Source organism: Amblyomma maculatum, chromosome 8, assembly GCF_055883805.1.
Source record: "Amblyomma maculatum isolate TAMU_Amacu chromosome 8, ASM5588380v1, whole genome shotgun sequence".
Taxonomy (NCBI): domain Eukaryota; kingdom Metazoa; phylum Arthropoda; class Arachnida; order Ixodida; family Ixodidae; genus Amblyomma; species Amblyomma maculatum.
In genome coordinates this window covers 103,437,492-103,463,101 of record NC_139351.1, presented here as the reverse complement: position 1 = coordinate 103,463,101, position 25,610 = coordinate 103,437,492, and the positions used below count along the sequence as shown (strand labels likewise).

At 44.1% G+C, this 25,610-nt stretch overlaps 1 protein-coding gene and 1 long non-coding RNA gene across 3 annotated transcripts in view; one reads left to right on the top strand and one right to left on the bottom strand.

Moving 5' to 3' along the window:
* Positions 1-25,610, top strand: part of LOC146182056 (uncharacterized) — a 149,282-nt gene that overhangs the window by 42,362 nt on the left and 81,310 nt on the right. The gene's annotated exons all lie outside the window — the stretch shown is intronic.
* Positions 6,209-18,996, bottom strand: LOC146182059 (lysosomal Pro-X carboxypeptidase-like). The gene is made up of 9 exons (XM_084577738.1): positions 18,895-18,996; positions 18,214-18,354; positions 16,909-17,010; positions 16,301-16,482; positions 13,184-13,341; positions 9,914-10,083; positions 9,216-9,371; positions 8,728-8,915; positions 6,209-6,452 (listed from the first exon to the last, which is right to left on the bottom strand). The coding sequence occupies exons 1-9, from the start codon at positions 18,994-18,996 to the stop codon at positions 6,209-6,211; spliced, it is 1,443 nt and encodes a 480-aa protein (XP_084433864.1).

Sequence of the window (25,610 nt, the reverse complement as noted above, 5' to 3'; positions counted from 1 at the left end):
TTTTTTTTTTTTTCACAAAAACTCTCCCTGTTAGTTTCCTACGGAAGCCGTATAGCTACTACAGCTGGAATCAAGAACCCTCGCTATTCTTTGAAGTTCTAGAGCCAAGTTCACCAAAATTCATCAATCGTGGCGTTTTAATGCGTTTGCTGACGGCAGGTATAAAATCACTCTTGAAACCCAGAGATACATTTCGGGCGGTTTTGCATAAATTGCCAGGTGTCCGTTGTTGGGTGCGAATGGCGTCCCACTGAGTCTTGATCCTGCTCAACGGTACGGTTCTTGCGAGCATCGTATGTAATCAGCAAGCGTATATAGGAGCAAGAAATTGCCAAGTAAGCAATCCTAAATGCAGAATAGCGTTGTACGCCGCCTGCGCGGAAATACGTGCCGTCTTTTAAAGCTAACCTTTTGAACGCTTTTCAATTTACTCTTTGCACCGGGGTGGCGCAGTGGTTAAGGCACTCGACTACTGTTCCTAAGGACGCGGGATCGAATCCCGGCCTCGGCGGCCGCTTTTCGATGGAGGCGAAAAGCAAGGCGCACATGTGCTGTGCGATGTCAGTGCACGTTAAAGAACCCCAGGTGCTCTAAATTTCCGGAGTCCTCCACTACAGCGTCTCTCATAGCCTGAGTCGCTTTGGGACGTTAAACTCCATAAACCAAACCAAACCAACCAAACCAAACTAGTATTTGCTACAGCTGCGGTTGATAAGTTGGCACAATGTCACACGAAAAATGGGGAAGAAGGAGAAAAAGATTTTTGTTTTAAGATAGCTTGGATGGTTCGTGGCTGGAGGAAAGTTCATTTCGCCTACTGCTTCCTGCATAAACAGGTAAAAGGTCTGGAAAAGGGAGAGCACGGACTCATCTGATTGCTTCTACTTCACAGGTGAATAAGATGCCCAAAGTGAGTTTATCGTACCTTCATCGTACTGCACGTCCCGATTCAAGGACTATGGTTTAGGTTATGGAGGTTTTAATCCCGTTCCCATCATTGGTGCCTGTCTTCTATACCCGCCGTTGCCGTCTCGCCTTCACTTTCTGCCAAACTGTGTCCAGTTTAATTGAATACCGAAATATCTCTCGACATTCATTTATTCCTCCCTGCTTCACTTCGCTTCAAGGTCTTATTCCCTTTGTGGTCTCGTGGCATAATACAGACATACCATCTATGAACCCTAAAATAGTTTCAATATGCATTAAATATGCCTCAAAATAAGTCTCTTAACGTGGTTTCAAAGACTAAAAAGGTACGTCTAGACAAAAATTTATTTGGGACGTGCTTTCTTCGAGCGTATCACTTAGGTGTACGGCCAGCAGTTATCAGTCAAGTGAGAAGTCTGCCACGAAGGCCCACTCTACTGACCCACTGCACCGATCATTAACGCATCAAACATGCGGATACAAACATGTAATGCATTTTGGGAGCATATAATCAGACAGAGCGCACAAACACGCAAACACATGACATAATGACTAAGTGGAGCCTCATCACCCGCGACAGATCACCACTTAGCTCGACCCACGGAAGACCAGTTTCCAGACCCGCGGGCTCAGGGACCGGCTAGTATGTTTTCCTAGGAATGAGTCGTCGATTACGGCCACCATTGCGCGTGCAAATGATCATTTACTAGCGTAGACGTATCATTCGTAGTTTAACTATAAGAAATACATTTAAAGACTCCGCTATAACCAGATAGTTTCAGCACACATTAACGTATTTTTCTTTCCTTTCAAATCGGTGCTCGCACTGCATGTACAGTCTTCCAGATTTTTGATAATGTTGCGCGAGCGTCCATTTCCAGGTGCCGCAGCGCAGAGGCGAAGAAAAGCGGAAACTGGGAGAGTGAAGGAGGGTCGTTTGTGCTGCTGGAGAGACCGCCGTGTGCCTGGATGTTCTAATTAGCACGACACAACCCTCGCGAAGCAAGTGCTATCGCCGAGTGCTGAGAGCGTTTCTATTTGTTCTATGTTCTCCGTATTTGTGGGTCTAGACAGAATAATACGCGTAAAGTTACAAGCATGACAGTAAGCTCTGATTGCATTTGAGTGTGACGTCATCAGAGCGTTTGCTTTTATTGATCTTAAGTATCTGTTCCCCTATTAAATATATGAAATCTTTGTGGATTGCCCAAGGACTTGGACCAACAACACCGCCACTTGTAGTTCTTGGCCAATTTTCTCGCTTGCTTCTGGTTTGTCTGAGTAAATAGGGTGTCTGCCCCGAATGCGCGACGGTCCCGGGTTCAAACCCTGCTTCGGGACGAATTTTCTTTCAACCATGAAGTCTGTGAATATTGCATAGCATTGCACTGTATACCCATGTGGCTGCGCCCGGGTGGACGCTAATGAGTAATCACTCCCTTATAACAAAACTAATTATGCCGATATTGAAGGTCCTCCACATTTTTTTTTTCTTAGGCAACGGTTATAAACGACTTCTCAGGCGTGCTGTAGGCAGTTTATAGCGAATTTGTGCTCTTTTCGGTGTTGCGCGCATTATATGCATCGGATAAAAGCAGTTAGTCACAGCTTATGGTGATCCGATGCGTAACAGCCAATGGCTCGCAAGGGCTGCTTCGTACTTCTCACAGAAGCCTACTAAATGAAACTACCATCAGCAGCCTCCTCTCCTTTGTCTTCGGGCGCAACAGCACCGGTCAGACGAGGCGCACGTGATATTATTAAATATCTGGAAGGCTGTACCTTCTTTGCCAAATACAACCTGGCAATCGGGTGTTTCTTAGCCCTATTGTAGCGCACGGGACATTCTTAAGCTTGAAATTCATGTAAAATGGGGAGGTCCTTTGCCCTCACCTTTGAAAGCACTTTGGCCTTTCGGGCTACTGTGAGGCCTTCAGTATACGGTTGAGAAGAGAACCCCGTTGTCTCGATGTAATTGTAGTGTAATTGCGTGTAATTGTAGTGCAATACGCGAAAGCGCTAGATTCTCTCAGCGTATCTTGGTAAATTGCTGAGGACCTCCAGGCTGATCTCATAGCTCCAGATTGCGCAAACCGAGTGAGGTCGTAGGCCCAAAGAGATCGAGGCGGTGCCGGTTACTTACGCAGAGATTTTGGCGCACTTTCAGAGGGCAAAAATCCGGTATCCCCCGCCCCACAAGGTGTTAACAGGGAGCAGTCGGTGTCATGACGGCAGCTACTAACAAACTCATGTCCCTCTTTCGCTATGCAACTAAATACATCCGACCGGAGAGAAACCCAGATAGAAGAGACATCTGGGCGAGTTGGTACGGTGACATGATGAATAAACAGCGCTACAGACTAGGACGGAGGTCAAGAACAAACAGGACGGGCGCTGACTCGCAACTGAAGTTTATTGAAAAAAAAAAAAAAACAGTATAAATGAGCCAAGCAAGACCAAACCACACATTAAACAAAAACCAAATCATGATGACTGCACACACACACACCACGCTCAAGAAACCCAACCTCATGACAGGCAGGTGTATCAATGTTCGGTTACGAGAGCACGAGAGATCATTAGAGATTGGTAAAGGACCTAATCTGGTTGTACACTGTAAGGGGTGTGATGGCTGCCATCGTTTTCTAACACAGACAGGTATTTTGGATGCCAATCCGGCACAGATTAACCGGGAAATCTTGAGGCCAGGCATATCATGCGATTAGGTGAAAAATGTGTTAGTGAACCGTCAATCGCTTTAACAGATAATGAGGTTGGATTTCAAGAACGTGGTGTGTGTGTGTGTGTGTGGGGGGGGGGGGGGGGGGTAATCATGATTTGGTTTTTGTTTAATGTGTGGTTTGGTGCTGCTTGGCTTGGATATTTATACTATGTCTTTTACAATAAGCTTCAGTTGCGAGTCAGCGCCCGTCCTGTTTGTTCTTGACCTCCGTCCTAGTCTGTAGCGCTGTTTATTCATTAGGAAACCCAGACTTTACCACACAACATGGTCCTGGCAGAAAAATGATTTTTGACAAAACAGCGCGTGGCAAAGGGACAAGACACAAGAGCTGACTTACAACTGTCTTTATTTTGAAGAAACACGACTTATAACATCGCACCACACATCTAATCGCATGAATCACAGCCATATAGAGGAAATCTCCATGACAAGCACAGTCCTGTAATCAAAGAAGCGAATCATATTCTTAACAAGTTCAATTCCTTTCGGTTAATGCAGCGGACGACGTGCTAACACAACAATCACTCATCCTCGCTATATCGAAGCTGCCTCAAATATATCTCTGACTAGGTGTTCTTTGTGTCTCGCAATTACTTAGCATTTGATGAGCTCAGATTTCTGAGGGACAGTCCCTAAAATGAATCTGGATGCCTGCTCGAAATTCGTTTTATGTCCTAGAACCCTTTCGTTCATGCACCTGTCTGTCTCTCCAGTGTACTCCGTCCCACATGTCACCGCAAACTAATAACCGAGGCCCGTTGATCATTCCACAAACGGGGTTCGGTGCTTAATGGAGCATCCACGTTTTTTTGTGCAGCTTAATCATTCACCCGTCTGCACAGACTTTTGAGTATGTTAGAGGCGGTCATCATCCCATTCAACCCAGCCTTTCGCACAATTCTCTTTAGGCGATGTGATACACGTTGTTAATATAAGGAATTCCCACTGCAGGCCTCCTTTTTTTCTTTTTCTTAGGCTCAACCTGCTGTTCGGACCTAGCCCGCATCAAGGGCTTCTTCATCTGCTTGGTAACTGATACCAGCAGAAAAATGATGGAGTGCCCAAAATCCGCAACGCCTCGCCGGAGTAATGGGAGGCTGCGCTGTCCAGCAGGGAATCGGAAGACCAGCTTTGGCTTGTTGAACGAACCAGCCGGCCATCAAAGCTAGAGGGAATACTGGAATGAGGACCCAACCACGGGAGCTCTACAATTCTTTTTGGATCTATGAAGTTTTTTTTTTTTCTCTCATACGCGCCATCGCTTGCCAGAAGAAAGCTTGTGAGGAAGAATGTAATGCATGTTGCTTAAGCTGCCAGGAGTGACATTAAGACCTGCTTAGAACGAGAAGAAGGCTTACACGGTATGAAAGAGCACTGAACAAAAATAGGGGGGGGGGGGGGGGGGCTCAGTTCACAGATCGAGGGAATGTTTCGAGAAGTAGACTTGTCGATGTGTACTTGTGTAACTCTGCAATGCGAGCATGTTTACGTGGCTCATAGGGTCAGCGTGCGTTACTCGGAATCTAAGCGTCCTGAAAGGCTAGAGATTCGTCTCATATCTAAATAGCGAAATACTAGTAGGCAGCGGAAGAAACAGTGGCGCCAAGGAGAGGGAACCAGCAGCCCCTATGCGCCGCTTTCCCGGGCACTTCATTCTGCAACCGACTTTGGCTGAAAAAGTTCTGCGGGGACGAAAAACTACTTAAACGTTCCCTGTTTCACCTGTCATCATCTTCCTCGTGAAATGTAGCTACTATAGTTAAACACCGTAGAAACATTTTTGAACTAGCTGCAGTTTTGGTTCGTTTTTATTTTTTCTCTTATGCACCCGTCATTACGTTTTCCCATTTCATCTTGACATTCTGCTGCTCCAAGGACTGCGCTAATTTAAACATTTTCGCTCAGTGGCCGATGCCACTTTTCGGTTAAAAATCACCAATTCTAGGAGCCGCTTTACTTTAAGAGACTCGCTGCGGTAAAAGCGTCGTCGCCTTTGTGCAATCTTACGAATTTTCCGGCAAAAAAAAAAAAATAGTTCTTTCACGGGTCCTCGCATTTGCGTTTCTGCCACGGCAGTAAATTAAATACAAAGCTTACGGCAACAGCTTCAACAAAGGTGCAGAATGACGAATAGGAAAGGGCACCACTACAACAACACGACACTGGTATCGCATGTCGGCTACACTCTAAAAGTGGTTTTGAACTGAACATTGAGGAAGCTCTCAGTCTGCAAAACTGCGAAACTACCAACATGAGACCACCTGAAATCCTTTATCCTCACTTACGTCCAAAGCGCACTCGCTTCCTATTGAACCGGACAAGAACTAGCCGCACTTCGAACTTTACCTAGACACACACTAACAAGAAACTACTGAAACAGAACACCGTTACTCCTGCAACTACGCCTCCTCATTCAGAACAGTAGAATAGCCCAGTGAGGAGACTCCCTGAGTTCTTTCGCGAGATCACGGCCTGCGTGTATTTTCATGTAATGCATATGCATTTCCAAACTCTGTACGGGCCGGAATAGCTGCTGTTCTACCCTCGAACGATGACGTGAGGCGTGCTCGTTTTTGTGTGAGAACGTGAGTTATCCTCGGATATCCACCGGCGTAGGTAGTTCTTTTCAACGGTTCTGGCCTGCCTGATGGCTGGCGAGTCGGTCGGCGAGGCGAAGTGCAGGTCGACGTGATGAGCAGCGCCGGGTATTGTGAGCACTACTACGTCATCCGAGGGAGGCTCCTGGATGCCCAGTGCAGACCAAGGGTCCAGTTCTCCATTGCTAAGGGCGCGAGAAAAAGATAGATAGTATTTAATGAATCCCAATATTGTTCAAGACTTTTGTTATCTATCGTTTATTTGAAAACTATTTCGCCATGTTAGAGCATTTTCGTGATTCGGTTAATTTCTGCGATTCTACCTTACTTTCTTTCCTTCAGTCGCTGCTTTCCTACTACTCCCTCTCTCTATATATTGCAGTTCGCCCTATCCATCGCTCAAATACCTAGATAAGCAAGCACGATAAAGTGGATAAAGAAGCGGGCCGATGATGAAGGCGCCTACGAAGATAAAGCAACAGTCACATACAAACACCAAAGGCTCATCTGAAAAGAACTTGTGTTCTGGCCCAGCTGACAGTATTAATGAAATATTTGCTGCTTTTTTGATCAGATATGTGGGAAATAAATGGAAAACCCTAAACATGCATCAATTTTGAACAAAAAGTTGATTTGATTTCTCTCATTTACTGTGAGTTTTTTTTTCTTTTTTTTTGTTCACGTGATGATCCTTTTACGCAGCTGACCTCACAGTCATGAGGAACAATGGCCCTTATCACCAGTCGACTTAAATTGGTTGCTCAGGCTTGCCGTATATATATAGTTATCGGCGACCCTTGCCATTTGTTTGCTTAACGCTAATATGTACTCATGTATATGTAGTTAGCCCATTGTCTTTGATAAGCAACAGTCATCGCACTCGCGCGGCATGCACAATCAGCGAGGTATCGGCAGTGCTAGGAGAGTCTAACAATATGACGGGAAGGAATTTCAAGGAGTGCACTGACGCTGTTACCCGGAGCTCCCTCCACTGGCTATGCTCAAAGTAAAATACGAACAGCACAATACGCACGCACGAACGTGCACACCGCATGGACATGAAGCGATGAGAAGCATTAGGAACATTTGAATACACCTGTCAGTATTTCCAGAAAAATAGCTTAAAGGTCAACTCCGGTGGTTTTTCATCATTTTGTGTTTTTAGTTGAATTACATTCCTCGGTATGTCCCGACTCCAACACAAAAAACTGTTTTTCGAAATTTCAGTTAGAAGTATTTTTAGAAAAGAAAAACAGCAAATCGAAACCGAAACTGCTTTCACGGCCAGAAACGACGTCCCTGTTGACGAAATGATGTCGTCATACTCAGTATCAGAAAAACACTCGTACGCGCGTTGGATGGTGAAAATAAAGTATGGAAATCATGAGGCACTGCATAAAACGTCTGAAGTAGTTCAATATAAGCCTCACAATTTCATATTCACGCGGGAAGTGGACAGAAAAGCCGTTATACTGTTTGTGACGTCAGAAACTCAGTGTTGCCCGCAGCAATACTCTCAACTTAGGCCATGAAAATGGCATATTTTAAAGCCGTGTTGCGCGCGAACGGATTATCGTACGGCGCCCAAATTTCGTAGAATGCGTCAGGACGGAGAGGAGAACCTATGGTAAAGTGTTTACTGGAATATTCGAAAGTGAAAAAAAACTCCGGACTTGCCCTTTAAAGCACGAATTCGTTACCATGACAGCGTCATAGCGAAATCGGGTTAAACCTTGCCGTCAGTTATACCTTCCCAGATTTTCTGGTTGAACATAGCAGCGAACCCGCCATCGCCCTCCCCATTTCAGTTTTATTGCGATAGCAATACTGCGCAAGGTTTCGAGCCGTCGCGTGGTCCCGGCGAAGGCCACGGTTGACCTTAAACAGCAGAGGAGAAGGAGGAGGAGCAGAAAAAGAAGACTGGTAACTTACGCTCTCGCGCCATACTCTTAAAGGATGAGCTTAAGTGTCCCCAATGATGTAGCACCTTACAATGATAGGGCGCGTTAAGGGAATAATGTTGCAGGCAAAAGAAGCTTCCGCCGTTGCTACCGCAATTCAACTGGGTTAACCAGAGTTCAACCACAACAAATTTTTATTAGGTCTTACCTTTCGTTTGGCTGCGTATTTTTGTGCGCTCAGTATAAACGTCTAATAATTGATGAAAAATCGGAGATGGCACGAAGCTTTGCTTTACTTTTGAATTTCTTGTTACATTTTTTTCACCCCATTTTTTGTTCGAACAGGATGCAAGTGTGGGAGCTCCTAAATGTCTACAGCGGGCAGTGGCTGAACTTAAATGGCGATTTTCATAACCTGTATTACAAAAGATCTTTAAAGAACTCCCGATCCTGGAACGCTCAAGGCACTGAGTGTTCCTTTCTGTTACTCTCACCTCCTTTGATGAGAGCGTAAGGTATGTCATTACCATTCACCATCTTCAACGTCCGAAGGGCTTACCTGAAAATAATGTTAGTCGCCGTGCTAAACTTGCTGCCGCCGAACATCATGACCGTCCTGTAAAAATCTGGCGTGATTCCGAACTTCTTTTGGCACCTCTCTCGCTCAGCCCTCGGGCTCCAGGTGTAAGGGTAGAACATGTCGCTCACTCCGTTCCCGCAGAACGGCTGCACCAGCTCATTGCACGTCTGAAGAGAGCAGAAAGCAGGGAGATGAATTTGCTACCCTACAACTCACGATGCTTTAGCTACCTCCACACTATAGAGTCGTTTTCTTGCATCGTCAGAGTTGTAAACAGCCCAATAGTTTAGCAGAAACATTCAATTTTCAATACTAGTCGTTTTGTATGACCAATCAAAACAGATTTATCATTGGCTAATAAAAGCTTTGTGTGGAACCAGCATGATCCATGAGAAAAACAAGGGTGAAACAACAAGCAGCGTAACAATATCATCAAAGGGGTCATTGAAACCCGCTACGTCACTTACTAAAAACTGGTAGCTATCAAGGTTCCTCTCGTAGAAGAGCACATCGAGGCACAATTCCTTGCCCTCTATCGTGAAGAACATTCCCATCGCATCGGCGACAGCATCTACCAGACCTAGGTTTGCTTCAGGTGCGTTGATAAAGTGCCTGCAGATCTCCTGCGATAAAGAAAAAAAGCAGTGAAGAGAATGTATTAGTCTCGTCTTAGCGAAAAGACATTGTTCGTAGTCTTGAGCATTCAGTGCGAATCGGAGAGATAATTACACTTCGATTCGGGCTTAGGAAACAATTTTATTTAAGGCCAGAGCAGCTGAAATGCTCATTCTATTCATTCGCTGAAAAGTACCCTCTAATGTGCTTATTACGAACGTGTACTGAGGAAAGGTTATTTAGCTGGAATAATGTGTGCTGGGAGCCAAATACACTAATAAGCATTTTGTTTCTTTGTGTGGACCATACTTACGCCGAATTAAACTAACTCTAAAACCTTGTAGGTTCGTGCCTACTACACGCGCACTTGTCATGCGTACACTTTATCCCCTTCCCCCTTCGTAGCCTGCCAGATATCTGTCGCAAAAAATGAAATTGTTGCAGGGTTTGTTTTGCCCATTCTTAGACTATACGTCAACAAACAAAACAACATAAGTTTTCTTAGTGTGCTGTGCAGAGGCATGTTCGCATAACTTCAAGCAGCGCTCACCTTGACAGGATGTGCAGGAACAGTTCCCACCAGCTCGGATTCTTCAGCATAGTTCGACATGGCAATCACACCGTACGTGTCCCTCAGCATGTCTCTTAACAAGGTGTAGTTGCTGGGATGCAAAGGCTGGCACGTGTTAAACTTTCGCTGCAGATAGGCACACCCCGTCACTGAAAAAAATCCAGAATAGCCAACACTAGTCCTGTCTCACAACGCAATAGAAAGAAGTCATGAAAACGAAATAGAGGAGCACGCATGTCTGAAGAAGTGTTATGCATAGCTGCTCTCACCCTAACATCGCAAATTATAATGATTGGCATACTGAAGTCTCTGATGCAGTAAGTAGGCTGCTCCCGCTGATGAACTGTTGTTGCTGCTGCGTAAAAGTATTTATTGTTTGCCTAAATTTGGCCGCCCCTGTCTAGTGACATTGTCTGCGATGAAATGGGCCAAGATCGTGAGATGGAATCACAAATGAGACACGGAGATAGATTCTTAGAAGGGAGATGAACAAGACTTTGACAGAAAATGAGCGCTAGAAGGCAACTGCGTTAAAATTCATCTAATCCAAACATATTTCGCTCATTGACTTACGATGACATCTTGTTAGCCTAGCGCAGAAAATACGGACACAGTAAAGGCCAGAAAAAGAAAAGTGTCTTGTTTCTTCTTCCCCCTCTGTCCTATTAGATCAGTTCACCGTTGAAGTCATGGTGCTGGGAACCTTCACGTAAACGAAGTTAAGTTAATCAATGATTCGCAGGAAAAGTAATATATCTATGAGAAAGGAAAAAATGAATTTATGAAATTTTCAGGGAATGGCGGCTGGCACAGGTGTCGAGAAAATGTAAATCTTTAATACAAGAATGTCTGGTGTAGTGCATGTCTGTTAAGTTGAACAGGAGAATGAAACCCCAGCTTCCTACAGGGATGACATTCGAATCAGAGTACATAATTAGCTTAAAGTTAACGACACCATCTAGGCTTCGCGCATTATTTGGCAAAACCAAAGCACGTGCTCGTTATGAAAATTTTCAAACTAATCCTGGATGACATTTTGAAACTTGAACTGGGGACAACACAGACAACTATGGAATCGAAAATGGCCATTGTAACACTGAGAGCCGGGAAGCGTTCAGAGTGGCTCAGGGAGCGAATTCGAGTTAATGACATCTCTACTGGAAATCAAGAACAAATGGTCATGGGCAGGACATGTAATTAGAAGAGAAAATATCCGATTGTTGCTGAGGGTAACAAGTTTGTTGCCGAGGGAAGAAAAGCATAGCAAGGGGCGGCACAAAGTTAGCTGGACGGATGCGGTTGAAAAGTTTTCGGGGGTCAAGTGGATGTTTTTAGCACAGAACAAGAACGGAACCACTTTACTGGGCCGCCTAAGGATGCGTGTTTCTCATTGTCATTTGAATGAACGCGAGATTTCTTGATTAGGATGTAGTGTGACTAGGTCGTTTCAACTCAGAGAAATTGCTCACATGGCTAACGCTGTAAATATATATTTAACAGCACTCCTACCAGCCGCAGTGTACGAGTGACATCATATATCGGAAGGCACTGACATTTCCAATCGCCTGGATTCTTAATGCTTAGATAGAAAACTAAGTACACGGGCGCATTCCTACACCTCCACAGAAATGCGGATACTGCGTCCAGGTATTCGACCTACAAACTCGTGGTGCGCTGAGAAAGCAGAACACTTTTGTGAATGAGCCATCATGGCGAGTCCTTTATTAATAGAACGTCATCTTTAGTTGTTTAGAGGCCTACCTGACAGCACGCCACGCTCGTGTTATTCGACTGCACTTTACAGTTTTGGAAGTATATTGTACTACTGCTTCAAATCCTCTAGATAGGTATCGTTAATCGCAATCAACTTCCTGAGCTTGGAGAAGGTTTAAACAACTGCATTCGTCGTAAGAGGTGTCCGAAAATATCGTCGCTGAGCGCAAAAAAAAAAAAAAAATCTTTTTTTTTTCGCAACTTCCGAAGCATGCTGATAGAGATAACTTATAAATATGATAGCGTTTCCAAAGTCAGTTGTCTGTAACAGGTTCGGCGTGTTAGCCCCAGCGTCTTTATATATGTTAAGATTATGCTGAAGTGAAGTTGATCATTTCCCTCATGAAGTTGGTTACTCTCAAGGCCGGGTTTAATTAGCTATGTTAGCGTAAATGTACAAAGAGTCCATTCAATTTGTTCCTTTGCATTTCCTACAACAAAGCTAATTCTACTTCTGCCTTATTTGTTTCTTTTTCTGCATTTCCATTCCTAATTGCAAGGCTGAAGCTAAAAACTCATTGGATATCATTTCCTCCTGAACCGTGTGGTCCCGCTGCGAAAAGAGGCATTTACAGCGTCTTTTCCTGCGTTCATAAATAACTTGAGATCATTACAACCAGCACTGCTAAAACGTCATTGCTTCACGGCCTGGCAGTATTGGATCTTCTGGCAGCTTCCAACAACAATAGAAACAAGATCAGAATGCAGCACAGGTCGTGTCGTCGAAGTCGTCTTCGTAAACGTCTAACGACAGCGTTTCGAGTACATGGCGAAATAGCTCGTGCGGCATTTCCGAGCAGTAAAATATAAAGTACTGGGCGGTTTTGAAAACAAACACTTCCTGCCGACGACACCTCTTTCCGTTTTTCAAGATTGCCTGATAAAAAAAAAAAAGAAAGAAAAAAAAAAGTCCTTGTGATTACATAAGCTTTGAAAACCACGGCACGGAACGATGGGTAGAGCCATGATCGGGTACGCCTCGCCGAACGCGCCCGGCTTTGCTCCTCTGACAACTCGGTATTCCGCTGACAGGCGTTTTGCCACGGATGGCGCTGTTCCGCTGAGGCGACGGCGATGCCATACAAAGGGCGCTCGTGCCCTATTGAAGCAGTGGTAGCTGCTGAAGCCCTGGACAAAGAAACCCGCCCGCTGAACTCAACATCGAATTCCCCTCGAGACAATGAAGCGCTCTCTCTCTCTCTCTCTCTAGTCGCCGCTGTTTTAGTGCTTCTAAAACAAATTTAGTAGTCTTTTATTTCCCCTCGATTCAGTACAGGTAACACTTTCAGGTTTCGCAACGTCGTTTTTTATATTATTTGCTTTCCCTGACTGCCGCTTTATTTCGTCACATAATGGCTGACTGTATGGGCTTTTATAGCACTGTCTGCCAAATATTTGTCCAATACATATTCACTGCACTGCAGTGTCTATCACGACGATGCTAAGTAATATCTTCTGCTTGAGAAATTGGCGTACCTGTAGATGCGAGTCTCTCCATAACCACCCACGAGCGCCTGATGGCCCTGACGCAGTGCTCGGATTCGCTTCGGTAGGCCTTCGTCACCGCTTCGCTGTAAGTCGAGCACGGTGCGAGGCCCGGTGGCATGTTGAATGGACCTCCGGATGCGAGAGACCTACGAAAAAGCGGTAAACCAGCAGTCTGTTTTGTTTTATTGCGAAAGCAATACTACTCGCACTTTCAAGCCGTCAGCCGTGGTCCCGGCGGTAACCACGTTTGACCTTTGACCTTTAGACGACCACCGTAGACGACCCCCGTAGACGAGCTGCCAACTTGGGTCTCTCGTTTGACATGGGAAGGTTATGTCAGAATCAGCCTGCTATGACCCTGGCATTCACGTTACCCCTATAGGCCACTAAGACACGTTCATATCGGTTGGTTAAAGCGGGGCTTTATATGTGGGCTGAGGAAGAAGAAAAAGAGAAGAACATGAACGCTCGGTCGCCCGCAGCTAATGCTTTCGCTCAATATTTGGTTCAGCAGCGTTGAACCCGTGTAATTTTTTTTGTCTCATTCAGTGATAGCGATAGCTGATGATGGTAGCTGTACTTTTCGTACTCAACGAAGCCCACGTGACCCAAACAAGCAAAGCTGGCAGGGCCACTGACTCAATCTTCTTCAAAGCGCCCACTCCATTACATGTCCATTATGATTACCATCACTATCATCATCATCATTATAGCCGGACTATACCCACTACAAGGCGAAGGCCTCTCCTATATACCTCCAATTAACCCTGTCCTCTGCTAGCTGTATCCAAATGACCCCTGCTAACTTTTTGACCTCATCCCCCCAACTAACTTCACGCCGCCCCCTGCTACGCTTCCCTTCGTTTGATATCCACTTTGTCATCCTTATCGACCATCGGTTATCCGTTCTTCGCACTGCATGTCCTGCTCACGCCCATTTCTTTTTCTCAAGTTCCACTAGAATACCATAAACTCGAATTATTTCTCCGAGACACTCTGCACGCTTTCTAAACGCTACACCTGCCATTTTTCATTCGATAGTTCTCTGCGTCGTCCTCAACTTAAGTAGAACCATAACCTCCTGTATTTAAGGCTATGGTAGAACCGTTTTCTTTAGTTTCAACGTTTCAGCCCCATAGGGGAGTACCGGTAAGATGAATTCTTATATACTTCCCTATTTAGTTATACCGGTACGCTGCTTGTCATGATCTATGAGTACTTTCCTAATGCATTACATCCTAACGTTATTCTCTTAGTTATTTTCAGTTTATTTTCTGGGTTCGATAGCCGGATCAGGACAAAATTTTCTTTATCTACAAAGTTTCTGAGAAAGCTGTATATCTTTCCTTTGTTAGCCGTATGACTGCGCTTGGGTAGATGTCAATGTGTAATTACTCTTTATTACAAATCTACTCTTCCTTGGGGGATTTCCTTAAATATTCTATCATCCTAGTTATTTCCCTTTCATGGTCGCGATTTGTTGCTGCAACCCGTCCTAAGTAGAGCTTTCTGGTTTGTTTGGCTTTTGGGATCAACGTCCAAAAGCGACTCGGGCTTATGAGAAACGCCGTAGTGGAAGACTCTGGAAACTTCGACCTCCTGGGGTTCTTTAACGTGCATTGAAGTTTCACAACACACGGGTGCCTCGGTATTCACCTACACAGAAAAGCGGCCGCCGAGGCAAGAGATTCGATTCCGCATCGCTAAGCACAGTAGTCGAGTCCCCTAACCTCTGCGCCACCCCGGAGGGGTAAGTAGAGTTATTTGCCTACCGCTTGCAGTGCTTCGCTGTTATTGTAAATTTCTGTTCCTTTCCGAAGCTATTGGACATTACCTTAATATTCTGCATGTTACTTTTAGGCCTGTCTTTCTGCCTGTTCTGCCTAGGTCATCAATAATTCACATCAATTCGTCCCCTGAGTTATCTAACCAAGGTCATCAGCGAATCGCAGGTTACTGATATATTCTCTATCAACCATTGTTTCTAAGTGCTCCCATTTCAGCTCTGAATACTTCCTCTGAGGAAGCTGTGAATAGTATTGTGAGATCTTGTCTCATTGCCTAACACATTTCTTTATTAGAATTTTATTACTCTTTATGGAGAACTATGGTTTCTGTGGAGCCACTATATATATATTCTAGTACTTTCACATATGGCTCACCTATACCCTGATTTCGATTTCGCAATGGCTGCATGACTGCTGAGGTATCGGCTGAGTCAAATTCTTTCTCGTAATCAGTGAATACTATGTAAAAGGGCTGGCTATATTTCGAGCATTTTTATAAGCTTCGTTGATAGTATGGATATGATCGATGGTAGAGAACTCTCCTATAACCTGCTTGATCCTTTGGTTGATTGTAGTCTAAAGTTGCCCTTATTCTATTAACGATTACCTTAGTAAAAGCTTGTACGCAACGGATAGTAAGCTGAGTGGTCTAATTTTTCAAGTCCTTAGCGTCCCATTCCTTACGAATTGAGATAATGTTAGCGCTCTTTCAAGATTTCAGTACCATCGATGCCATCAGGCACTGCGTATACAGTGTAGCCAGTTTTTCTAGCATGAGGTCACCACCGTCCTTCCACTGGTCCACTGTGATAACGTTTTTTTACTGGCGGCAGATTTCGATGACACATTGTGCGACCTTTTGACCCTTGACTGATTTCTCTATTGTGCTGTCGTTAAAAAGTTCCAGAGTTTCCATTCATCAGAGCAGTAAAAAGGGATAACGAAATGCGTATAGCTCTAAGCTTTTACAAGACCCTGCTAAGGTCTTGTAAAAAATCGCAGTATTGATAAATAAATAAATTCATAAGCTCGGACCGTAAATGGACTAGCTCGCGCAACTGAAACAGGAAACAAAAATTTCAGTTTCAATTCTAGTTCGTTTTCAACTTTTCAACGTTTTCAACATGCGCACTCATTCAAGTCGCTCAAGTAGCAGCCGAGACGCCATGGTAAATGTATTCGCTCAAATTGCCCGAAGAATTTCAGGATAGAACTGTATTGGGATTAGCTGCCGTGACACGATAAACAAGACACTATTTCAGCCCATTTTTGGCTATTCGATGCGTGCGGGAAGGGGAGCAATTTCTCTCTGACTCACGCGTCGACGATGTGCGGGTACTTGAGGCGCATCCAGGCAGCGAGCAGTCCGCCGTACGATCCCCCGAAGGCCACCACGGGACTCCTTTCGGCTCCCGGAAGGGTGTACTTAACGTGGAGCAGTAGGTCGGCGTAATCCGCCAAGGCCTGGTCGCTTGACAGATAGCCCAGATTCTGGGGGCTCTGCACACATGCAAAGAAGGTGAGTGAGTGAGTGAGTGAGTGAGTGAGTGAGTGAGTGAGTGAGTGAGTGAGTGAGTGAGTGAGTGAGTGAGTGAGTGAGTGAGTGAGTGAGTGAGTGAGTGAGTGAGTGAGTGAGTGAGTGAGACTTAGTAAGATTCAGTGAATGAGTGAGCGAGTGGGCATATAACTAGTAAAGAGAGTAAAACAGCGTTATAGTGACGTTACCGTTGTGTGTCGACACGGTGAAGCCAAATGTAGTGAATTCCTGTGAAATTGTCACCCAGCGTATGCACTGTAAATCTTACCACACATTTAGTCTGTAGATCATTATTTTAATTTCAGAGGGCACCCACAACCCACTAGCAAGCCATCCCGAATGCGGCAAGGCGACGCTTAGTAGTTGCTAAGCTTAATTATTGTACTCACCACAAAAGACGCATTTCCGAAAGGAAGCGACTGGCCAAAAAATCTGTGCTCCGCAAAGATGATGAGTGCCCTGAATGCGGGAGCCCACTCCCACAAGGCGCCCTGAAAAAAAAAAAGAATGAGTGATTGGCTTTGAAAACTCTACAAAGCATCGAACTGAGCTTCAGTTATTAGAATCATCGACGCCCAAACTGAAGCCGGATCCAGGGAAAGAGCGAACTGATAAATATCCCTGCTATCAGTAGTGTCGACCTGTTTTCGTGACGTTGCGTTTGACCGGCTTGCACCGACTAAAGGTATCAGAGGCTTACAAGGTGCAGTTTAGTTTTCAGTGGAGTGTCGTTGACGTCTGTTTATCCCTTCTGTGTCTTTGTTACCTTCTCAGCTGCTGTATTTATAGCATAGTGCACCAGCTTGTTCCGCTATCCATCCTTTTAATCTATCTCGAGAGGCATTTTCCGCTACATTATTGAGCTAAATCGGCAATATTACGTAATGCGATGTAAAGTACTCCATTTGAATCATTGTCACGACTTCCGCAATGTCTTAACATACAACCTCTCCAAAGTTCGTGGCTTAGCTATTCCAACACTCCATTGAGGGCTCTATTGTGCATGGATCACTTATCGCTGTTGTTTTTGTTGGCTGATGTAGTGAGATGCGATTAATTGAAGCGGTGCAGAGTGCCAGGATGAACTTCGAAAATGCGATACGTCTTGCCCAACGCTGATTTGTTATTGCTTTCAGTAAACTTTCATAACATGCAGCTTAGTGCATTTTCATTAGTCATATTCAATTTTTTTCCTCTTAAATGGTATTGATTTGGTGGTTCCTTTACACTCTTTTGAAAATTTGTCAACGTAACTTCTATCCCCTTATTCTTATTTTTGCCCTACCTATTTATGTAGCACATTGAGCATTACAGTTGCAGAGCAAGTAGCTCACGTTATTTGAAATAAAAGACGTGTTTAATTCATTGATAGCCCTGCTATTAAGTTTAACAATTTTAAGTAAGTAAATACATATTTCTGGTAGCCAGCTACAAATCTCAGATACTGTAATTATTTGTGTATTTCACTCGGAGGACATCAATGAAAGCGGTACCATTCCTTTAAATGTTTTTCAGAAATATATTTTGAAAGGGGAACACGCTGAACAGTGCAATGAAATGCGCCAAGCTTTGTACCGTCGCCATTTTATTCCCTCGCACGGTAACTTTGTTAGGAACGTTCCCTTCAGACATTGCATAGAAATTTTCTCGCCCTAAGTAGACACAATCAAGACTGACACAAAAGAGAAGCTTACCGTACTCTCAGCAAAGGCTTCGATTCGGTTTTCATTTCCCGTGTAGATAAAGATGGGTCCGCCGTCGCGGTCCCAGTATTTGTCGCACATCAGGTACCGCAACTCGAAGGTGTGGTTGTTGTGAAAGGAAAAATGGTCAACCTGCAACATCAGAGACCGACGGGCTCAGTTTTTGGCATGTTCCGCCTTGATCTTCCAATTCTGTCTAGGAATACAATGCTTGAATAAATGTGGAACGTTGGAAATGTAAAAGATCCCCGGCACCATGTCCCAGAAAGAAACCCACTGTACACAGTTCTTTAGCATGCTTGTTTTTTCTGCATTGTGCACATTATAGGAACGGTGTAGATGCAAGGAGAGCTTTCTGTTGATACACGTTCTTGGCTCTAGTGCTCCCCATAGTTGGTATTATAGCATATTCTAGTGCTCCTCATAATTGGTATTATAGCATATTCTAGTGCTCCTCATAATTGGTATTATAGGATATTCTAGTGCTCCTCATAATTGGTATTATAGCATGTTCTAGTGCTCCTCATAATTGGTATTATAGCATATTCTAGTGTTCCTCATAATTGGTATTATAGCATATTCTAGTGCTCCTCATAGTTGGTATTATAGCATATTCTTGTGCTCATCATAGTTGGCATTATAGCATATATAATTCATAAGACAGTATCTCACCTTGGTGCGGAACCGGTGCTCTTTGTAAGAGATGTCATTTGCCCCAGAAGAAAGCACCGAAGTCCCTAGCGTAGTTACTAGCACGGCTTGGAGAAGGCCCATCGTAACCGACTTAGTGACTGGTTCGTTGGCACTGTGGTGCCGGGTTCGTGTCCCCCTCAACTCCACACTCTTACCCGTCCGTCAGAGGCACCCCGATCTATTCAGCTCCACTATCGGCGGGTTGCACAAAACCCCGGCAGATATGGCGCGTCGCGGCGTGTTGACATTGATTCTAAGGACAGGCGCACGACTGCGATGCGTAACAGCGGTCAAGGGTCGGCACGGTCGTCTTTTCTTCCTTCCGCCTTTTCGGCAAGTTTCATCAGGTGTACCGTCCTATCGCATTTACCGGCTCACCTTTATCAAGTGGATCACAAAGCACCACTCTCTACAGGTTTATTTTTCTTTATTGTTGTTCAAGTGTGTGTGTTTACAGCCACATAGTATGGGAACCTTTCTACCAGATATCAGGGAATCGGGCATTGTGAGTTGCACTTGTCCTTTCTTTTCTTTTTCTGTGCCAAGATTTATACGAAGTTATCGAGATTGCCTCCCGATGACGCAAGAATAATTCGCACACCGTTGGACGTCTTTCATCGATTTTTGTTTAGTGTTATCGCCGGTGACTGTCACGTGCGCAGAAGTCGGTATGCGTGACCTGGCTAGAAAACCTGTTCATGAGGAAGTCACGTGCTTCCGATAAACCGCGTCACTGGGTACAGAAGCACCAATAATGGTTTTCTTTTCGCCAAGTGAAAACTGAACGTCACGGGCAGCGCTGTAGTAACAGCGATAGAAGGAATTGTGATATAGCAAAAGCAGCAGTAACATTATAGTACTAGTAGTAACAGTTTTAGCAGCAGTAGACGTAATCGCAATAATGACTGTTGTAGTAGCGGCCGTAGCAGTTGCAGCGGGGTAAATGGCTACAGACATTGTGGCATCAAGGATAACTGTAGTTTGTAGCACCTTAGGTAGTACAGGTAGTAGTAGTAGTAGTAGGGCTTAGTGTTGGTGGCAGTGGTGATCTTGGGTAGTAGGGGTGATGGTGGTGGTCGTGGTCGTCGTCGTCCTGATGGTAGTAGTAGTCGTAATTGTAGTAGTAGTTGTGGTGGGGGTTGTGATGGCCGCGGTGATAGTAGTATTAATAAAGCAGTGGCAATATGGTTGGTTTGGTTTATGAGGCTTAACATCCCAAGGCGACTCTAGGCTATGAGAGACGCCGCAGTGGTAATATATGAGCAGTAAAACAATAGTAGTAGATGTACTAGTGGTGGTGGTGGTAATAGTGCTGCAGCAGTAATGGTAGACGTAGTGTGGTGGCAGCGTAATGACATTAGTAGAATTAGTATTTGCAGTGGTCATAGCATCAGCAGCACAAGTAACAGGGTGACAGCAGTAGATCTAGTAGCATCAACGGCGATAGCAGTTTTTAACACCCTTGTTAATGCTCCTACTCCTCCTGGAGGTGGGGGTAGTAGCAGCAGCAGTAATGGTAATGTTTGCTGGCGGTAGCAGTTTTATAGTAGTAGTATTAATGACGGTAGTAGTAATTGGAAAGTTGAGTGGAATCCACTAAATTATAGTAGATTTGCGATAAGAGGGTGAATACTTCACAGTTATTGCAATGTATGCTCTGGATACGGCACCTGTAAGCCCGACCGAATTCTACCATCGTGCATGCAGCAACGTTGCGTTATGCGTTTCAAATCCAGAGCCATAAACACCCTGCAGACGCGACGCGCAAGAAAGTCTCTCAGAACTTGGCGACGACATTTGCTTCGCGGTGACTGCTTCGCACGAATCAAGATAGCAAAGCATACGACGCTTTCTCCAACAACATGACCGATGAGCATGCTCGTTGTATCTTCTCATCTTCTCCCGATTTTCGTTCTGCTTCACTTGGACGCCGCTGTAACGAGAAATCAAAGCTAGAGCGTTATTAATAAGAATCCAGAAGGCTGTGCGAGCAAACGCTATTAGGTAATGAAGCCGGTCCTGCACGAAAAAATGTACTTTGCTTTGTATTAAAAGTACATTGAGTTGCGATTTATTGGTAGATGTGCAAATTTTCAGCTCCAAATGGCGCTGTGTTTATGCACTCTACACTACGTGTTAGATAATGGGCATATTAATCTTTTCCAGGAATGTTTCTCCATACAGTCCTTTGACATCACGTACAAATAGCTTAGATAACAAACGTTCCAACACAAATCGTTCTGTAAATTTGGAAATTATCTTGCACAGTTTCTCCTGATTGCAAGTCTTATTAGAGGGGCGGTTGATTTCAAATGTATTCTCAAAACTTTCGAACACGTAGCGGCCTTGCATATAATGTAGAGAACGTATAATATACGGCGCATGGGTTGAACTTATCGCATTCAGAGTTCATTTTCTTTAAAGGAAAACGAACTTCAGCATTTACTGGTGCCTGCAGTGTATAGTTTCGTTTTTGATTATAAAAGCCGCTCTCTGCCACCGCAAGGAACGAATGTTCCAGGAGAAATATAACATACAGTCAACTCTAAAACTGACTATTGGACATTGTTTATAGAACTTCATTCCTGTAATTCCTGCAAAAAAAAAAAAAGGCGGCTAAGCACGGAAGAACTGTCGTGAAGCATTTCTAGGGATTCTTAATGCCAGATTTTTGAAGCACAAGAAAGGTCGCTTTCGAGAAAAAAATATATTTTAGCGCAATTAGCATACTAGAAGATCGACACTAGCACAGGTCGAGTCCCCGCGGGTCGTAGTGGGCCGTGGTCACATTACAATTTCCGCAATAACGATATTGTTATCCCAGCATTTATATTTGGAAATCAGATAACGACAAATATTAAAGTCCAATTATGTACAGTCTTTGTCAAAAGTTTAAAGCCCAGAGGGTTTCTTTCTGAGCCACACCGTGCGGTTCGTAATGCATTCTCAGAGTTCCAGCTTTATTGAAGGCAAGGATAATTTTTGTCCTACTCTCTCCAATGTAAACGACTTCTACGAATGCCTAAGAGGCGCTACTAGACAGATTAGAAACAGACCACTTGGGCTCTAAGCTTTTGGCAAAGGGTGTACATACTGCTCACCACACATGGCAAAATTACTTTTGAAAAGGAATTAAATTACATTACGAATTACTCTGCTGAAAATTGCAGAAAAGTAATTAAAATACGTTACTCATTACTTCTCCCAAAAAGGAATGAAATTACATTACAGTTACTTTTACTGAGTAATTCAATTACTTTGAAATTACTTTCTAGTTTCCATCCATGTAAAAACTAAGTAAACCTAGTAAAAGAACAACTTGTTCTCCAGACGCGAAGCACACATTCTTTTGTCTTTCTGCCAAATTCAGTCCCATAGAGCTATTCCTTCCCTCTTTCCTATAGTACTTGCCATTACAAAAGCAAGACCAGAGCAAAAACCGGAACAGACCAGACGCACTTCAGTAAAAGTAATTTCGAAAGGAATTAATTATTTTTGCTGCGAAATTAGCACCAAAAGTAATTCATTACGTTACTAAATTATCAAACGGAAAACGTAATTAATTACATTACAAATTACCAAAAAAGGTAATTAAATTACAGTAATTTCAATACTGTAATTCAATTACTGCCATGTCTGCTGCTCACTATTGTTGGATCCAAGCAAATACACAAAGGAGTAAATGCTTATTGTTTCTTCCCTGTACTTTCGCTTACCATATTTTCCGAGGTTTTGACTGCGATAGAATGGTTTTAAATGATACGCAATCTGTTCCCGCGGCAAAAGGTGTCTTTCTTTCATAGCCTGGGTCTTTAAGAGCAGACCAGAGGTCACGAGGTGGTCTTGTCTTATCACCGAAAAGCTTCCCCCGCGAGGACAATCGCAAAGCTCTTTGTCTTTCGACAACACGCCTTTTGTTTTGCATTTTCGCGAAATTACACCGAGTGGGTTCACCAAACTCTCTGATATCGTGCACTTCCCGTTCCATGCGAGCAGAGTCTGAGCAGCCTCCTCACTGATGAGGCAGAAAGTCACCAGGGAAGTTCAAGAATCGTGCGACCTAAATATGCTAAGTTTGAAGAAAAAAATGAGGAAATCGAGGGAAAAAAGCTGGTTTCTGTTCGTTCTTCTTTTTTTTTTTTTTTTTTTTTGTCGGCTCAGTTGGAAGAATTGACCAAAGTTTCCATGGGAAAAAATGTACATAAATAAAGCTCAGACAACAAGATGCAGTGCAGAACGTGAACCCTGTCATATTCGCGGCGCGCGGCTCGGGTGCCGATCCCGCGACGCCAGTCAACACCATGCATCTGAAGCTCAGCGGAGTGGCCAGACGAACATCTGCCCTAAGTGAGCGTTGACTTCAAATTTATTTCATTTCTCTCGGAACGCATGACACACACTAAATACGCACGACTTACGCTGGCTGCTGCACCGCTAGCCCGCAGTATACGCTAAGAGGGGCTACCAGCGCAAAACTGAATCGCGAAACGGCGAGACGTGTCGGCTCCAAAATTAGCGAAGCTTCGTCGGCTGGGTCGTCTTAGTTGCCTGGGTTCCTCTTGAGCGATACCGGTAAGCTGCTAGTTATAATCTGCGAGTGCTTGCCAAATGCGCTCCATCCCAATCTTATTCTTCTTGTTATTTCCTTCTCATGGTCCGTCCTAAGTAGACATATTCGCCTACTACTTCCAGTACTTCGCTACCTAATGTACACTGCTGTTCCTTCCTGAGGCTGTTGAACATTATCTTAGTTTTCTGCATGTTGATTTTCAAGCCTACCATTCTACTTTTCCTGTCTAGGTCATCAATCATTATTTTCAGTTCATCCCCCGAGTTACTTAGCAAGGCAATGTCATCAGCAAATCGCAGATTACTGAGGTATTCTCCATCTACCCTTATCCCTAACTGCTCCCATTCCAAGTCTATGAATACTTCCTCTAAACAAGCTGTGAATAGTACTGGGAAGATCGTGTCTCCTTGCGTAACACCTTTCTTTATGGGAATTTTGTTACTTTCTTAGAACACGCTTACTTTGAACACTCAGCTACAAAAAGAAATTTAACAATGGAGATGACACATGTGCTGTATGTGGTAACTCCAGTGAAACAATTTACCATATTATACTCGAATGTAATGGTATCCATCCGGAAGTCGATGCAGGCGCAGTCACTCTTCCTGAAGCTCTGGGGTTTAGAGATACCAGTGACCGGGTAAGTATAACTGGCGGTGGAAGCTATCAAGAAACGACTGGAAGATTGGTGGCTTAAAAGCAGAGAAGTGACAATGTTAGTAATGTAGAAAAAAAATTCAATAAATAGAATGATGGTATAGTTAACCAATCTAAAACAATAAATAAGATATAAGGAGGAAAATGAGCGTGATAGCTACTGCTACCACCCCGTTTCAAAGGGGACGCTGCTATATTCCATCCATCCATCCATCCATCGGCGAGCGCAGTATAAATTTACGCAGAACAGTGGGCTCCCATTGGTAGCACGTCTTCCGCCATTTATTACTTACACGTTCCTACTGTAATGGCATTTTTTGTTTGTTCCTTGCTCCATTTGCACTTTAAATATACATAGTCGGATCTAGAGTCCCCAAAAGGCTGATTGCATCAATTGTGACGTTTTAACGCCACACTTTGTAACTACTGTCACGACTTAAAGGCATTCTATATGTGCGCATAAAAGTTATACATTGGTGTTTTTCGCTCGTTCACTATTAAACTGGCTTTCTTGAAGCATGGTTATACTATATATGCCGAAGTATACATGCTCTGACTCGAAATGACAAATCGCGCCTGTAGAAGGAATAATAAACGAAGCTCATTTCATTCGGCTTTTTGAAAACCGTACGGCACTAGTCAGAAGGAAACTGTTCACTGTTATTTATAAATCACAAGAGAAGAATAAGATTGTTACCAAAATGGGGAAGACGACTGCCACCCCTTGTTAAAACCAGTGTAGGAATGTGAGCACGTACATTAAACGGTCACTCAGTACGAACTCAAGCTGGCGTTTTTAAATAAATTACCTTATTGTAATGCCAGGAACGACATGTTCACTAAAAGCGGGACTTGTATAAACATGAAGCGTTCAAGAAATTAAATATTCCGTGTCGCTCTCACCGAGCGGTTTTACAAATTTATATGCCCTACTGCTCCATTTACAAATGTAAACATCGACTTCTCTTCCATGCTAGCGTCAGACGTTTCGTGTCAGGCGTCAATTTTAAATGCAAATTTGCTTGAAGTATACCGATGTTTTTCTGCCATACAAGCGTCAGCACAGTCAGAAGACATCAAGACATCGCACAATTACTTTCTACTATGGACAAAGGTTGTCTAGAGTTGAGCTCACTATCCCCTTAGCTTCCTTTTTTTTTTTTTTTTTTTTTTGCATCTCACCGTCCCTCTTCCAAATCTTTTCATCGTTTTGAATGATGAAAGGAGCTGCAGCCCCGCCGGGGTGGAGCAGTGGTAAGACGCCCAACTACTGTGCCGGAGTTCCCGGGTTCGAACCCGACCACGGCGGCTGCGTTTCGATGGAGGCGAAACGAAGTGGTGTCCGTGTGCTGTGCGATGTCAGCGCACGTTAAAGATCCCCAGGTGGTCGAAATTACTCCGTAGCCCTCCACTACGGCTCCACTTTCTCTCTTTCCACTTTCACTCCCACCTTCCTCCCTTCCCTTAC

Coding starts and splice junctions, on each gene's coding strand:
- LOC146182059 (XM_084577738.1), bottom strand. CDS start 18,996: ATGGGCCTTCTCCAAGCCGTGCTAGTAACTACGCTAGGGACTTCGGTG. Junction 8,916..9,215: donor TTGATAGCTACCAGTTTTTA/GTAAGTGACGTA, acceptor TGCTCTCTTCAG/ACGTGCAATGAGCTGGTGCA. Junction 6,453..8,727: donor GCGACTAACATTATTTTCAG/GTAAGCCCTTCG, acceptor TCGCGCCCTTAG/CAATGGAGAACTGGACCCTT.